The sequence below is a fragment of the Herpailurus yagouaroundi genome, unplaced genomic scaffold (assembly GCF_014898765.1).
Source record: "Herpailurus yagouaroundi ecotype Mexico unplaced genomic scaffold, PumYag 253, whole genome shotgun sequence".
Lineage (NCBI taxonomy): Eukaryota > Metazoa > Chordata > Mammalia > Carnivora > Felidae > Herpailurus > Herpailurus yagouaroundi.
The window spans coordinates 7,422,647-7,439,375 of record NW_024412470.1 but is presented as its reverse complement, the minus strand read 5'-3'; the positions used below and the strand labels follow the sequence as shown (position 1 = coordinate 7,439,375).

Here is a 16,729-nt window from a genome sequence, read left to right as displayed (position 1 = left end):
TTAGGTGACTTTGGCTCAGGTCACGATCTCGCGGTTCCTGAGTTCGAGCCCCGCGTCAGGTTCTGTGCTGACAGCTCAGAGCCTGGAGCCTGCTTCGGATTCTGTATCTCCCTCCCTCTCTGCCCCTCCCCTGCTCACACCCTGTCTCTCTCTCTCAAAAATAAATAAACATTAAAAAAATGTTAATGCACGCTGCTCTTCAGGAAAGAAAGCCTTAAAATGGTAAACAAGTCACAGAACGGACAAGCAAAAAACACAGTTTGAGTCGATGGTGAGGGCCGATAAAAAAAAAATGAAACATAAAGATATTGTCAGAGGGAGGGGCAAGAAATGAAATTCTGACATCAGCGATCCCAAAAATGGGGAAAAAAAGAAAGGCAATGTAACATAAAAACGACATAAAACGAAACACAACCTGGTAACCTGGACTGAATATGGATTGAAATGGATAAAGACATTAGTAGAAAATCTAGTGAAATCAAATAATAGCTTTAGTTTATATAGTTTAGTTAATAGTACTATACCTAGGTTAATTTCTTAGTTCACATGATATATGTATCAAAATGTACACATAAATGTGAAATGTTAACATTCAGGGAAACCATATGAAGGCTATATGGGAACTTCTGTCTTATTTTGCAATTGTTCTATAAATCTAAAATTTTATTGCAAAATGAAGAAAAAATAATGTTTATTTATTTTGAGAGAGAGAGAGAGAGATCAAGTTGGGGGGAGGGGCAAAAAGAGAGGGAGAGAAGAGAGAATCCCAAGCAGGCTCCAGCATGGAGCTTAGCGTGTCAGCTCACCCGGACGCAGGGTTCGAACTCCTGAACCATGAGATCATGACCTGAGCTGAAAGCAAGAGTCAGATGCTTAACCAACGGAGCCACCCAGGAGCCCCATCAAAATAAAAAGGTTTTAAAAACTGCTGCACAAGTCACTCTCAGATGACCTCTGATGCTGAAACCTGAAGGTAAGAGGGGGTAGATAACTAAGAAATGAAACATGGACCAGCCAGGAGCCATGGTTGCCTACAGGCAGCCCCCAAGCCCCCACCACGGTCAAAAAAAGCCAATGAAACCACGGGCCACATCAATAGAACGAATGTGACACCCATGACAAATAGTAATAACAACACTGTGCTACTTCAGACCACATGTGGAAGATTTCATCCCCTTCTGGGTGGTACATTCTAGAAAGACTGCATATTTTTAGAGAGAACAGTCTCTTCTAAGTGAGAGTTGGAAGAATGGGAAAGAACGAGACAGAGAAAAGAGATCTTGGACCCTGGGAGTGTGAGGCTCTCCATATGCAACTCAAAGGACTGTCCTATGTCAGGGACACTGGCTGATTTTGTTCCTACAAATTCCATTTTTCTTCTTGGGAGCTTGCTTCCAGGCCCCTGGCAAAGCTGGACCAGGATAAAAGAAGCTTTTCTGGCCACACTAGAAAAGAGATCCAGCAGCTAAGTATCTCCAAATTTGGTGTTCCTTTTGGCTGTAAATATGTCGCATGCTCTTGTGTAAGTCAGAACAGTCAGCATCATAAAACCATAGATTCTAGAACCCTAGATTTAAATAGCCCTAGAGGTCACTGGCCTCGTCTTCCGCCCACTGCAATTAAAATGTTGAGACACAAGTCTTTTTCACTTCTCATAAAGGGTCTGGTCGGTACCCCTGCTGGACACCAGAATCTGTCATTTCGCCATGTAATGGGCAGAACTCTCCTGTTATCCCTTAGCCTTACTTTCCCAAAACGAAATGCACTGCGTTTCTTTAGCTATCTATTGTTTAATAAGCCCATCGCTGTCCTCCAGACCCTCTCTGGGTTGTCAGTGACGTCCTAAAACGCATCACTTAAAATTAGACCAAATACACTAAATGTGCCCTAAGGAATGCAGAGCTGGAGCTACTATTACGTTAGGGACATGGTAGGTCCATTAAGACAGCATCCCTGGGGGCTCCCGTCCACTTTACGGCCAAGTAAACCCCATGTGGGATTCCATCAAAACAGGCGCCGTGCCATACAATTACCAGTGAATTGTGGAACCCAATAGTTAAATTTCATCTTGCCCACTTTGTGCTATTCTGTGAGCTCATCAAAATCTTTTTGACCGTTGAGAGTGTCAGCTGCCACACTGGCCTTCCCGGCCTGCTTTGTGTCATCTGCAGATCGAAGAAACCTGCCCTCTGCGTCTTCATCCAAGTCATTGATAAAAACGTTAAAGACGACAGCCCATTTGATCATTCCCTCGACAAATATTTACCAGGCACCTACAGTATGTGGAGCGCTCAGGACAGAAATGAGAAGAGGAATTGTATTTGGACCGTGACACCTCCTAAAAATGGCTTGGTCTCTCTAAACCCCTAATGCGAGGAGGACTTCTTTCCCTGAAATGTAATTCAGTTCCTTAGGGACTTACTGATCACTCACTCTTCCGTTGGCCCCACCCTACACTTTGTTTGGGGAACAAAGGAAGTTATACGTACCATCCTGTTGCTCAGAAGCTTGTCCTGTTAGCGAGGCAGGATTTGGCACACAAAACACTTTGTTTTTAATTTTTTTTTTAACGTCTATTTATTTTTGAGAGGCAGAGAGAGATAGGGCACAAGCAAGGGAGAAGCAGAGAGAGAGAGAGAGACACAGAATCCGAAGCGGGCTCCAGGCTCCGAGCTGTCAGCACAGAGCCCGATGCGGGGCTCGAACCGACGGACCATGAGATCATGACTTGAGCCGAAGTCGGACGCTCAACCGACTGAGCCACCCAGGCACTCCGGCACACAAAACACTTTGTGACGTAAGACAGGTAATGTTTAGGGGCGCCTGTGTGGCGCAGTCGGTTAAGCGGCTGACTTCAGCCAGGTCACAATCTCGCGGTCCGGGAGTTCGAGCCCCGCGTCGGGCTCTGGGCTGACGGCTCGGAGCCTGGAGCCTGTTTCCGATTCTGTGTCTCCCTCTCTCTCTCTGCCCCTCCCCTGTTCATGCTCTGTCTCTCTCTGTCCCAAAAATAAGATAAACGTTGAAAAAAAAATTAAAAAAAATAAAAATAAAAAAAAACAGGTAATGTTTATATAATTGACAAGATGAATGCTACAGAAAATACAGAAGCTGGATTCCGACTGCAACTTTGTCATTTTGCTTATAGCAGCAAAACAATGATTTTTCAAGTTGAAAGGGACGGAAGTCCTCTAAAACCACTCTCCTCCCCCACCACAACGATACTCGTTTCAACAAGTGGGAGTCCTTGAGTAGCCCTGCTCTTTGTTAGCTCTAATAATTGCAATGACACCCTAACAGTCCCAACGTGGAGTCCAAATCCCTTGCCGGTACCTTTGCATCTATAACGTGAGCACTCAATGCTTTTGTTAAATAATTAACAAAGCGAATTCTCTGCTCTCTGAAGTTAGAAATGGGTCTGATCCACCCATCTGAAGGCAGCAGCTATGCCTTTATGTAGTTTTTACTTTTCTAATTTCTTCACCTGACATGGTTTTGAGATCACCCCACCCCCACATCATTCTTACCATTCACATTAGGACTCCTTCCCCAGCATAAGGCAAACACTCAGCCTACATCTACTGAATGAATCTGTACACAGATCAACCAGAAAGCTCTACTTTGTCACTATCAGCCTCAAAAGAAAATGCTCAGAACTGAACATATGGCTGAGAGTGGGGTCAGAAAAGTGGGTGTCTTGTAGTTCCCATGCTCTGGAAGTTATACCTTTTTTTCTTTTTTAATGTTTATTTATTTTTGACAGAGAGAGAGACAGAGCGTGAGCCGGAGAGCGGCAGAGAGAGAGGGAGACACAGAATCCGGCTCCAGGCTCCGAGCTGTCAGCACCAGAGCCCGACGCGGGGCTCGAACTCACGGACCGCGAGATCATGACCTGCGCCGAAGTCGGATGCTCAACCGACTGAGCCACCCAGGCGCCCCTGGAAGTTATACTTCTATTAACGCTGCTCAGACCCAGCTTCTTTTTTTTTTTTTGTCTTCGCGTGGGGAGTGGGGTGGGGACACGATACCTTAATGCCTTGTACTAAGTCTGGAGCCAATTAAAATCTGTGAGTCTTTAACACAGGGGCCAACTGGATAAATTCATCGTCAAGCCCCACGTACCAAGAAAGGCTCGACCACAGCATTTCTTTCCATGTGAGAAAGAATGGTATGTCCCTTTGGATGTGCCTATCTTTATGAAGTCATGCTGGCATTCTAATCACCATGGCACCTAAGCCCTTTGGGAATTTGAAGATTTTGCAATATTCCGGGAAGGAGGCCTAAGTGGGTGGGCCACAGCAAGACTCCTAAGGGGTAATACCGGGTGAGCTGACCTTTGTATACCGAGAGGAGGCCACGAAGCTTGGTTTAGAATGGGCCCAATTAGCCCAGATGAGATACTCATTATGTCAGTGGCAGTGTTCCTGAGAAGGAATTGCTTTCAAATGAAAACAAATCCAGGAAAACTTAAGACTGGCAAGCCCAGTAGGAGTGGGGATGTCCTAGTGTTGGCTTACTTAAGGCTGCAAGCAGAGCCAGGCGAGAAGAACCAACTGGAAGGTGCAGGAAGCAAACACACTGCTATGAAGAGCCCAGGCCGGCAGGCGTTCGCTAAGGACCAGCATTTACCACACAGCAGGCTTTTAGTGTGCATGAACTGTCAGTTAGCCATGATTATCACTTTACAGCTGTGGAAACTGAGGCTTAGAGAGGTTCAGAAAGTTGCCCCAAGTCACATCGCTATCCGTGGTGCAGCCAGGGTGAGGCCCCCAGCCGTCCCCACACCCCGTGGACTCAAGCGTCTTGCCACAGTGCTTTTGTTTCGTGAGTTTATTCCTTCCCTCACAAAGATCTCAATCGAGCACCCTCAGTGTTCCGGGCCTGTGCTAAGCCCTGGGGACACGGTGGTAAAAAGAGACACATGCTGTCCCTCCCGGGGCTTAGCACTTGGCAAGAACAACAAACAGCCAGACAGGCAACTGCAATAAAGTGGGTCCGTGGCCCCGTAGGAGAAGTTAAGGGTAAACTCGCCCGCACGAGGGATTAAGAGTCTTCCTTGGTGAAAGAGCCCCAAGACAGAAGCTGAAAGAATGTGCCAGCAAGACCCCAAAGTGCGGGAGAGAGGCAGAGAGGGAACGAAAATTCAAGGTGTGGGGGTGAGTGCTGGAGACACTGATGTGCTGGAATCCAGCAAAGTCCAGATGAAGAGTGGGAGGTCTCAGAGGCCCCCTGAGAGCCTGAAGAGGTGCATGATGTGAGGTCACAGCCATGCTGAGGGGACTGGAATTGCACTGGGATCAGCGATAGCAAGACGGCAAGAATTTAGTAAGGCCATGCGGCTCTCGGAGATTTGGAGGGGTGGGGGGGCAAGCCAGACAAATGCCGCCCTGGGGAAACACGTGCTCAGCCTCGACACTTTTAGTTCAATTTCTCTGGCCTCCTGAAACCTGCTGTATACAATCTCGGGACCTCTCCAACCCTCCCCCCGACCCCTGCAACACGCGCGCACACACACACACACACACACACACACACACACACACACACACACACCCTTCCAAGGCAGGAAGGGTGGGGGTTGGGTCGTGGTACAGATATTTTCTAGTTCCTTTCTCTGTGTGACCCACGGAGCCTCAGACAGATTCCAGCTTTCCCACTTGACAGATGAGGAAACAGAGGCTTACAGCAGGTCAGTGATTATGGTAGACTGCATTACTGGTTCCAACTCATCACACCCTGGAACAGTATCACATAACTATACCTGTGGAGGGATCTGAGGTGCATGTAGTGTACTTCTCCCCTGGACTTCGGGCTCGAGCCTTTTAAGTTTTTAAAAGTGTTTTATTTATTTGAGAGAGACAGAGACAGCATGAGCAGGGGAGAGGCAGAGAGAGAGAGAATCCCAAGCAGGCTACACACTGCCAGCTGCGGAGCCCGATGCGGGATTTCAACCCACAAACCGAGAGATTGTGACCTCAGCTGAAATGAAGGGTCAGACGCTTCACCGGCTGAGCCACCCGGGCGCCCTTGGGCTTAAGCTTTTAATTTGCTTTAGCTGGTGAACCATTAGCAGATATGGTATGAACGGAGGCCGGAAAGGCACAGGTAGGGTCGGGCGTGCCCCCTGGCACTTTTGTCATTGGCAAGAGAAGACCACGCCCTGGACCTGCCGCTTCTCAAGCCTGGAGCCCGGCGTGAATCACGCAGAGCGGACTCGAGCCTGGTCTGCCGCCTAGAGCTGAGCTCAGCAGATCCCAGGTGAGCTGCAGACCCTCAGCCTGAAGCAGAGTCACTGCCATTAACCGAGAGGCTTGGGAACGCACGAGTAAGCATTTACAGTTGTGACGCGTGGAATCTGGGGCTAATTTGTTACACGGCATCGCCATGGCAATTCCTGACCAGTAAGAGATCACGCCAACCTTACAAAGGTACTGCCTGTGATGCACAGAGCTGCTTTGCCGTGGAGCTGGGCTGCCCCGGTGGCTGGTCCTCTAGGGCAAAAGCAATGCAGACCAGACCGTCAGCCCGCCCCGCTGCCCCCCGCGTCCCGCATCCCCACCCTCCTCCCGCGCCACACTCACCTGAGTCTGACGCCGCTGGGCTCACCAGGCTCAGTAGCTCCCGCTCCTTCTCATAGTCCCCTTTGCAGAGCAGCTGCCCCTCCTTCAGGACAAACTCATCGCCCTTCTGGAGCTGCCGCTCACAGACACAGCAGCAGAAGCAGCTCAGGTGGTACACGCTCTTCTGGGCCCGCATGACGAACTCATTGGGCGCGATGGCCTCGAAGCAGCCCCCACATTTGACAGCAAACAGCCTGGCAGCAGGGGAGAAAGGGAAGCAGGGTCTTTGAGAAAGGTCGGATGGGGGCCAGCTGGCCTCAGGTCAACAGCACCCGAGACTCCAAGCCCCGGGGTGAGGATGTTTGGGAACGAAATACACTTGAAATCCAGATGCTGGGTTCCCGGAGGAGGCCGAACCAAGGGATCCAGGTGAGTGACGCACAGAGGCTTACAAAATGCAGGGGCAGGGGCGCTGGGAACAGCCTGAGCTAATGCCCAGGGTGTAACTGGGGTCATCTAGGACATGGTCCTCCCAGAGGGTGGTCTACACACAGCGCCAGGCAGCTGCCCAGAATCCCTGGGGAGTAACCCAGATGTCCGGGCCCGCTCCCATCGGTGCGCAAAAGGGGGAGCCCCAGAACGTGAATCTGTAGCAAGCCGGCCAGGGCGTGCCGCCGCGTCATCTGGTTTCGGAGGGATAAACTGCACCCCGGCTTCCCAGCGTGGCGTTGGGTGAACGAAGCTCTCTCTCAGGCCTTCGTTCTTATTTCATTTCAGTTAATTTCAACAAGCCACAGAAGGGGGTGTCTGTCTATGCCAAACCAAAGCAGTAGGGACTAGTGACGTGAGATGAATAAAAGAAAATCCCTTTCAGAAATGAGCGCAGGCTAACGGAAGAGACAGGACACATCTAAATGACGGCGGCGGGACACAGAGGAGGAAACAAGAACGATCCGATGGGGGGGGGGGGCGGTGCCTAGAGTCAGCTGCCTTTTATCATGAGGTCAGTGCATCTTGGTGAAAGGAAAGACAGGAAGGCTGGCAGGCTGACGACCTAAAGGGGTGGGGAGGAGGGGACCCCCTGTGTGAAGGTCTGAAGTCGCAACAGTGCCCGGGTGTGCTCCAGCAGGCTGGAGGTGGGGCGGCTCAAGAGTTGGGGGACAGGTGAGGCCAGTCGTGACCGCTCACACGCTCAGGCTGAACAGCGTGTGGCAAGCAATGGAGAGTCCCTGAGCAATTTTTAACACGGTAAGAGCCCTGTTTAGGAAAAGCAACTCTTTGTAGTACGAAGGGTAGAGCAGAGACAAGGGTCACTGATACGGCAGCAGCAGGGAACCAGAGAGGAGGGGACCAGAACCCCCAATCTGGAGACGGGGAAGCTCCCGGGCTCCTGGTGGGCAGAGCTGGAGGAGGATGATGATGACGATGATGTCTCCACTCCTGCAAACACACCGTGCCTGATTCGCTTCTGGGCGTATTTACACCATTTACACCAATCCACCCTCCCGCAAAGCCCGCCCTTCTCTGTTTGGTCTAACTGAATCCAACCCGCCCTCAGGACAAGGCACCAACCACCGTCTTGGGTCCAGCCAGCCTCCCCTGCCTCAATGTGAAGGAACTGCCTCTCCTTTGAACACCCTGCCATGAACAGTCTGAGCGGGTCACTCAGTTGTTTCCTGGCGATGTTTCAAGACACAAAAAGCAGCAAGATCCACTGGGCTGGATCTACGAGCTACGCTTACAACCGTCAGCACAACTATGGGCAGGCCATTCCCCCCACCTTTGCACTCTTTTCCTGGCTGTCGTTAAGGAGTTAGGCCAATTCCTTCCAGCTCCAAAAGTCTGCCGGGGATTGCTTCCTACTGCTAACTTGAAACATCTTAATCTTGCCTTATCATTGAGATTTTCCTATGTTTATAACTTCTCCTGCCAACAGCCCGTAGTTGAAGAACAAGGCCTATGGAATATATAGCCCACAACCTCTTGCACATGCTGGAGACTCCATAAGAGTGATCTGACCCATGGATCTAACTTGTTCTCCTAAAACGACCTGTGCAAAGAGCCTCACGTAGGGACTGCCACACGGCGGGTCCCAATAAAAGCCACTTGTTTCTTTGTCCCCCCACCCCAGGCCAGTAACAGTTCAGGGCAGTCTGGGACAGACTAAAATTTACAGCAGATCTATTTCTTCTTCTCTTTTTTTAAAACTGCCTCATGATGACGTAATTGCCTTCATCGACACCTTTGGCATAAGCACAGAGATGATATGCCCTGAAAACATCTCAGGGATTGATGCATTATACCACTCACTTTTGTATCTCCAAAATAAAGTTGTTTTGTTTTTTAAGTACTAGCACAACAGGGAGAAAAGAATCTCTCTCCAAACTGATCTCTCTGTTTGTCCTCACATCCAGCGAGGTCAAAGGACACCGACAGTTCAGATGGCGTAGGGCGGGGATGGTGGCAGGAAGACAAAATGGCCAGAGGGCATAAAAACTCCAAGACCCCCTCCCACCCTCCCCCCACCCCCCGTGAAGACAAGACACAACGGACTCAGAGCACATCCAGGTGGCCGAGGCCACCGTGTTCTGCTAACAGGCCTCGTGCCGGCAGCAACTGAGGAAGCAGAAGTAACTGAAGGGCATTTTTCTATAGACAGGCCGACCACCAAAATGGCTTCAGTGTGGCCAATCCCAACACAAAAGTTCTTTCCCACATTCACTTACTCATTCAGTCTTTTCTTTTTTTTTCCCATTCATTCCAAAAGTTCATTCAGATATTCATTTACAGTCTACTCTTCTTTTCACTCCCTCATTCGGAAGTACCTACCGTGCACTAACACCATCCACTGTCTGTCTTAACTGGGAGGGGAAGAAACCACCACCCGGGCAGCACTCGTGTGTGTAAACAAGTCTACACGGAGTGTCTGTTAGGTGTGGGTCACCGTTGTAGGCACAAAATTATACAAGGTCCTCAACCCCGTGGAGCACAGCAAACAAGCAAACGAGAATCAAATAATGTCTACCCATAGAGAATTACCTGTGGGAAACAGAAAACACAAACAGTACAAGGCAATGTCCAGTGAACAGAAAACAGAATGGCATAAAGCCATAGTTTGTTGGTAATACAATCAATCGCTTCCCAGCTCTGAAGCCATACTGGTTTATGGCGTGAAGTCTGCATGTTTGTCTTAGAAGCTTCCTGGAAGAAGGGAATCGTTTTGAGGGTGGAGAGGAAGTGAAGGAGGGGTTCCCAAAGAGGCACTGCATATGGATTGGCGAAAGAAAAACGGAGGCCATTCAGATTCTTCGGGTGAAGGAAGCCAAGGCTTGGGGAAGAGAATGAGGCTGCCTCTGGTGAATCCATGACGGAACAGCCTCCCAGGACAGAGGCCAGGCGGTAGCTGATTCCAGCACAGCACAGGATCAGGAAGGCATGAGCTCACTGTCTCTCAACCCAGGCCCTGGGTCACCATATCGGCCCCTACGCCCACCCTTGGCCATCAAGAGCACCTTAGAAACACCCATCCTGATATGCCTGCCCTCTGCCTCTCAACTTCCAAGGGGCTGACGTGGCTCCTTTACCCCTGACGACAGCCCAGAACCAGAATTCCAGATGCCAGCAGCCCCGCCTTTCTTTTCCTTCTCCACACCAGTCCCTCAAACATTTGCTGTTGCTTCCCTGCCTCCATGCTGGATTGCCATGCCCTGGGGCAGAAAATCACCCAGTTCATCCCTGGCCCCGAGTCCCCCGAGTCACTGTTTGCCAACCTGAGCAAACTCATCAATGCTTTTCCAGGACCCGGTCAAAGGCCCTTTGTCCCCAAAGCCCTCCTTCTCCTCCCCTTCCCCTGGAATGAACTGTTAAACAGACCCAAGGCAAACGCTCCCAGGGAGTCAACAAGCACTTGAGAATCTGCGGCCGCAGGTGGTAGCATCTGTGCTTGTCTAACTTCTACCCTGTTAATCTCCTCCCCGTTCTCCGCCCTTCTTAATTTCAGCCCCCGCTCCAAAAATCTCCCCCACGTTGGAGACGGGAGGGTCAGGGTGAACTCAACAAAGAAAGCCCGCCATGTTGACTCAGGAGTGGCTGGAGTTGTCTGGGCTCAAATGGTCACGGTCAGCGGGGGATTACAGACCAGGAAGAGGGGGGCAACCCTGTTTCTCTCCCTTCTCTCCACCCAACTCTCCCCCTCCGGGAAAAGACCAAGTCAAGCTCACCTCACCACCTTGACTCTTGTGCCTACCCCTCCCCCCCCCCACTCACCCCCAGAGCAATTCAAGGAGAAGAGGCACATGCAGTCCACCACCTGTGTGCCAGATGTATACACAGCTGTACAGGCACCAGTGTGGACCCAGCTGCCGACTACACACCTCCCACAAGTTGTTTTCTCTAAGGCTCAGACAAGCAGAGAAAAGGATTTGTTCAGAAGTCCAGGTCGTAATTAAAACACAGCCTGTCTCTTCCCAATGCCCCGGATGGCGTCCCCCACGGTCACTTCCCCCTCTGAATGCTAATGAGACCTCACTCTGGGTTCAGAGCCTGGCCGGCTGGCTGTGCCCTTGGAAAGCTAGACAAGGTTTCCTAAAACGTCCGGCTCTTCTGGGCAGACATAATAACTCCCAACTTTTCCTACCATTACGAACTCTCCTACCCGTGAAAACCCTCCGAATGATTCCTTATCTCCTCTTTGCGTCTAACGCCCTCACCTGTGAAATGGGAACAATGCCCTCCAGCTCACGGAAAAGCCCCCAGTGTAGTGCCCATCCCAGAGACTAAGCCTCGTTCAGCGTTCTTCCCCCGCTGGTGAACGCCCTTGGCATGGAGACACTGGGGATGTGGTGGTCCGTGGGGCCACCCTGGCCCCGTTGCTGGATCAGTGAGGACCGTATGAGCACATGGATGTGCAGTGTTTTGCGACCCGTCAGGGATCGCACGAGTTTTAGTCGTTCCTATTCACCCTGCCTCTCCGGCTTTTGCTCATTGGGGATATTTTTTGCCCCAAGGGGGCAACGTATGCTTAGGAGTTTCCGGAGTCCTGTCCTGGGAGAGTGCTTCTTCCTTAGCAGCGTGAGCTGCCCTGATGTGGGCACGACTTCGTCTCTTAAGAGTGCGGTGCGGCCCGGGGGGTGGGGGGTGAACCCAGGGGGCTCACTGCTCACAGTGCCGCGGGCCAGAGCACAGGCCTGGGACTGTCCCACTGCCGCGGGCCAGGACCCGGGAGAGAAGCCCAACCCAACTCCCGCCTCCCTGCCCTGTGCTGGCTGCCTGTGATGACGGTGGAGAAGAGGAGAGGTGGGTGATGGGAACTGCGAGACCAGGCCTCGAGGGTTCTTCCTCTACCAACGGGCCTCAGGAAAGCCACTGTCCTTCCCCTTTCTTGGCTGCAGAGGGGCATGTCTATTCCTCGTGTCTCCTCGTGAGGAGGCCACACCTGGCCACCAACACAGCCCTCTCTCCAGAAGGTGTTCTGGCATGACACGGCCATGCTCTGGTCATTCTCCAAACAAAATATTTTCCAGAACCATATCGGTCACATCCACAGGTTTATACAGATGTAATATATGTGCATATATTACATACATTATCAATGTGTGCCTAAACTAAGGCCAAAAGAGATTGTGGAGGGACTCACAAACGCATACCTGTGTGCACACCCCAGCTAAAACCAACAGCTCACTTGAATGCTCTCCTTCTATCTTTCTACATTTTTACATACAGATTTCTAAAAAGGACTTCTAGAATATATTTCGAGAAAAGATTTTGTGTGAAGAAAACAGTTTGCCCCGAAGGCATGTCTGAAAGCCATTAGGGCTGGGTCATTTCTTAATTCATTCCCATTTTTCTAATTCATGGTTTTTTGTTTGTTTTGTTTTGTTTTTTTACAGGGTTGGGAATCCCTATTCAGCAGCTCAGGAGACAAGGGCATTTCAAAAGCCCATATGAAGGCGTGACACCTGAGAATGTCCTCGAGAACAAGTCTAAGGCCACCAGGAAAGAGGCACAGGATGTATATTTCAGCCTCCAAGTTATTTTACTTCAACAGGAGAGAAGCCCACGGAAGAGACAAAAGAGGGAATGAGTCTTTCTCCAATACTCACCGGGTGCCAGCAACCGCCATATTCCTTCTATCTAGCACCTCGATGAACTTGTGAGGCACTCTAGTTCTAGAGGAGGTAGAACAAGTTTGTGAACTCAAAGGCTGTCTCACCATGTTTCAGTTCAGCCTCGTTCATGATGCTTCTCTTCCCCAGGAGAGAGACTCTGAGGTGTGTGATTCATAGGCCCCTTCTCCCATTTTTCTCTGATAACCTCTCTGGCACTTTTTTCACAGGAGAAATGAATAAAAAGATCAGGCAGCCGAGATGGCTAGGTCCCGGGACCCATGACTCGGTCCTGAGATGCTGCCAGGGGATGTAGAAGAAAGGCAGGGGTCAGGCACCAAGTTGATTCCTTCAGGCCACTCAGCCCTTGGGCCCCAAAGTACCTGAAGGGATCCCTGAAAGGGGTCTGTCCTCCACAGATTTAGGTTAAGAACACGCAATGTCTGGGAGACCCTCTCTGACCCAACACCAGCATGCAAGGTCTACGCTGATTCCAAGATGAGATCATTCCTGCTGGAACCCCATTTGCTAGGGAACCTGGCGGGGGCGGGGGGGGTCACTATTTTCAGGGTATAGACAAAAATGTAGGCCAATGGGGTTGGACCCAGGAAGACCCAAGGAAGCCCAGCCACAGACTGCGTTGTGGAAACAGGGTAAGGAGGCAAAATGATGTAACCAAATAAACTTAGGTCCAAGTCCCTACTTCACCACTTATTAGCCGTGTGATCTTGGCCAGGCGATGGTGGCATTGGTTTTTTTTTTGTTTGTTTTGTTTTGTTTTTTTACTATCTAATAAAGTGGGAATAATAAAAGCACCTGTCTCACAGAGTCCCAAGCAGAATGAATTGAACGAATGCACTGAGACTGCTTAGCATAGTGCTTGACACTATAGTAAATCCTCAATAAAATGGTAACTATTACAATGGTGTAATGATGATGATGGAGAAAAAGAATGGAATATGGATAGGAGAGAGAAATCCGTTTTTTTTTTTTTTTTTAAAAATGAGGAATCACAGTGTTAGAGACCAGGAGAATCAGGATCAGAGAAAGGAGTGTGGAGAGAGAAGGATTAGAGCAAATAGTTCAGGACCAAGGCCACGAACAATGCAAGAATGTCAGAGGATCGGCTTTCTGGCTGTGGACTCGGGGGTCAGCCCTGTGGAGCCAGGGACTGAGTTCCTACCTGCTGAAGGGGCCTCGGGCCAGGGTTTGCACGCAGCCTGTCCACACGGGATTTGTCTGGATTCACCTAACAGCCCTGGCATGTGGTTAGATGAAATGCCTTCTTGCTCTATCAAGGTAAAAAACAGGAGGCTGACTGAGGCTTCATTTTCTTCCCAGTATACCTGACTTTTTCACCCATGAATACCCATGGCTTCCTCCAATCTCTCTCACCCATCCCCCCTGCCCACTGCTCCATCATCCTCTAGACCCCAGACACTAGATGCTGTGTCGTCCCCACATCAACCCTGAGGCTGATGATACAACTTCCCACGTACAGCAATACCGTGAAATATGGCAGCCTCATGCAAACCGAGAGCTATCCCTGGCCCTGAGGTCCATGAGGATTGAGCAAGAATACAAGGAGAAGCCCCCATTATGACACTCCAGAAGGTTCCGGAACAAAGGGTGTGTTTGGAAAGACCGAGATCTTCATTAGCCTTGACCCAGAGGTCTGCACACCTCACAGGGAGCTTCTCAAAGCTTCCACACCATAGACAATTAAGTGGAAGGATGGCAGAGAAAATAAATATACGGAAAACCCCCGGTTCTCACTAGAGGCCAACTGGTTGTGTACGTCTTTGGCGACATAAGAAAGCAGAGCTGCTTTTCACCTTGGACAGCTGGCAACTACCGACCATGCTGCTTTTCCACGGGCACTACCAAATCTAGTTTTAATCAGGTACGCGAACCTTCGGTTGAGAAAGCAGGAGAGGGTCTTTGCGTGGCTCCTGAACAAGAAGGCCGTCATCTGTGCGTCACTGTTTCCACCCTCTCCACCAGGGGGCAGCATAGCAGCACTCATTAAGTGCCATGTTGACTTGGTAACTGAGGTCATCCAGGCACAGAGACAGGGATTGGCCATAAGCCAAAACTGTCTGTCGGGGAAATCTGCTGCTGGGAGTCTGGGAGACCATGTGGCTAAACTGAAGGAGAAGTGGTGAGAGAAGAGAATTCAAAAGTATTGGGAAGCAAAAGCATGGCTTGTGGCCTTAGAAGTAGTGACAGAAGCAACCTTGTCGGCTGGCTCAAGGTCTCTGTCCTTGAGGCTGAGCCAACACCACCACAATGAGCAACTGAGCCTGTGGTCCTGGGGCGGTGGGAAAGTCTGCGAGGACAATAGAAGTGGCAGAATCTTCTATAGGAGACAGTCTCAAGGCTCTGCAGTGGGGAGAAAATGGAAAACAATAAGTGGCGGGCAGAGCCAATCAGAGTCTCTGTCTCCTTGGGGCTCCTGGGGAGCAGTGAGGAGGACCATACAATGGGATGAGAACCGCTAAGTACGACGTCTGCACGTCCTGGAGGCGCTGGGCTCACCGAGAAGCACAGGGTAACATACGTGGCTCATCGCCTATCGAAAATACTGCTGGCAATGGGCAGCTTCCATCTCGAAATGGTGGCCTAAGTACTTTCCTGGTCCTTACAAAGCGTCCATTCCAGAGTCAGGAAGACCAAATGATCACGGCATGGCGTCTGAAGTCTGATAGACCCTGGATTCAAATCCTGGTTCTGCCTTTGAGAATTTGAGTGAGTTATAGACTCTCTTGGGGCCTCCGCTTCCTTATCTATAAATGAGATCATAACTATCTTACAAGATGTTCTGGAAATTAAACAAGACAACGTATTTGAGGTATCGGACAATACTGGCCGCTCTCAATAAGTAGAAACTGTGACCTCCCCTTATTGAAAGCAAATTCACCAAATCTGCCCATGCAAATATCTGGATAAGATCATTTATTTCAAGACAGCTGACTGAGCCAAAAATAGAACTTCATGTGTATCTCAAGGCTTTGTTCTTTGTTAGTATGACAAAGTAAATCAAAATTTAACAAGTCTTTCATATGCTATTGGAGAATGGACCAACAGACAAATATGAAAGGGCAAATACTCGAGAGGAAACTGTGAATTTCATTCAGGCAACTATGGCTATGGTCAACCCTAACTCAAGGTAAATATTGACATCAGCCAACCAGTGTTGACCAACACCCACTTTCATTGCCTAACACCCAGCATATGTTCAGGAAGTCGGCAGCTCCGTGTTTAACCAACCACAGTGAACAGTTGCTATTTAATTAATGCTGACATTATCTCGCAAATATTTGGGACAGACCCTTGCCCCGTTATCATTTTAGCTCTCAGATGACTGCTTCTTACTGAGGCTGCTGATCACTGTGTGGACCCGCATTGAGACATCTTTATTTTTGCCTTGCCCCCCTAACTGTGAAATCCTCCCCCCAAAAGATCAGCCAACGCCTCCCTCACTTTATAAATGGAAAGCAACCAACGCCAAGGAAGGATCAATGACCTACCACAAATCACAGAGAAAGCTGAGATTACTGAGAAAACCATCCAGAGCCTGAGGCTCGGTCAGTGATCAAGAAATAGAAGAGGTTACGTATGGCCCAACTAGGGATGGAAATGTGTTCCTCCAGCCCTTAAGCAGTACCCTAACCAGCTGAACGTGTGGAAAATGTGTGTGAGACAGTGGTCTGCTGCTTAGGAGCTCTTTCTTTTCCTTCCCCTCTTCTTTACCAAACCCTGGAATGCAGTCTACGAGTCAGACCATAAAGCAAAAGACTGTGGTAAAAGCACGGATTCCAATAGTCCAAGCCAAGGTGGCACAACTCATATTACAGACTTTCCATATTGTCACACAGGCATGCAAAAATGGCAACAAACAGAAAACAGACCTACAGAAAATATATGTTTCCCTTTTAGGGAGTTAAAGGTTCGGTTTCCTTGGAAATTGTCAGTTCTCCTTTCCCTTCATCCTCATCAGCCTCCTGGGACACTCTTAAACATACGCAGGAAACAACAGAGCAGAGGGAATGGGGTATTTTTAGCTGA

General features: G+C 49.8%; 1 protein-coding gene across 2 annotated transcripts in view; it reads right to left on the bottom strand.

The window, feature by feature from the left end:
- LMX1A (LIM homeobox transcription factor 1 alpha) overlaps positions 1–16,729 on the bottom strand; it is a 160,189-nt gene that overhangs the window by 42,847 nt on the left and 100,613 nt on the right. For both annotated transcript variants that reach the window (XM_040460940.1, XM_040460939.1), the window contains exon 4: positions 6,579–6,811. In XM_040460940.1, coding sequence (XP_040316874.1) covers positions 6,579–6,811 — 233 coding nt within the window. The remainder of the gene's footprint in view (positions 1–6,578; positions 6,812–16,729) is intronic.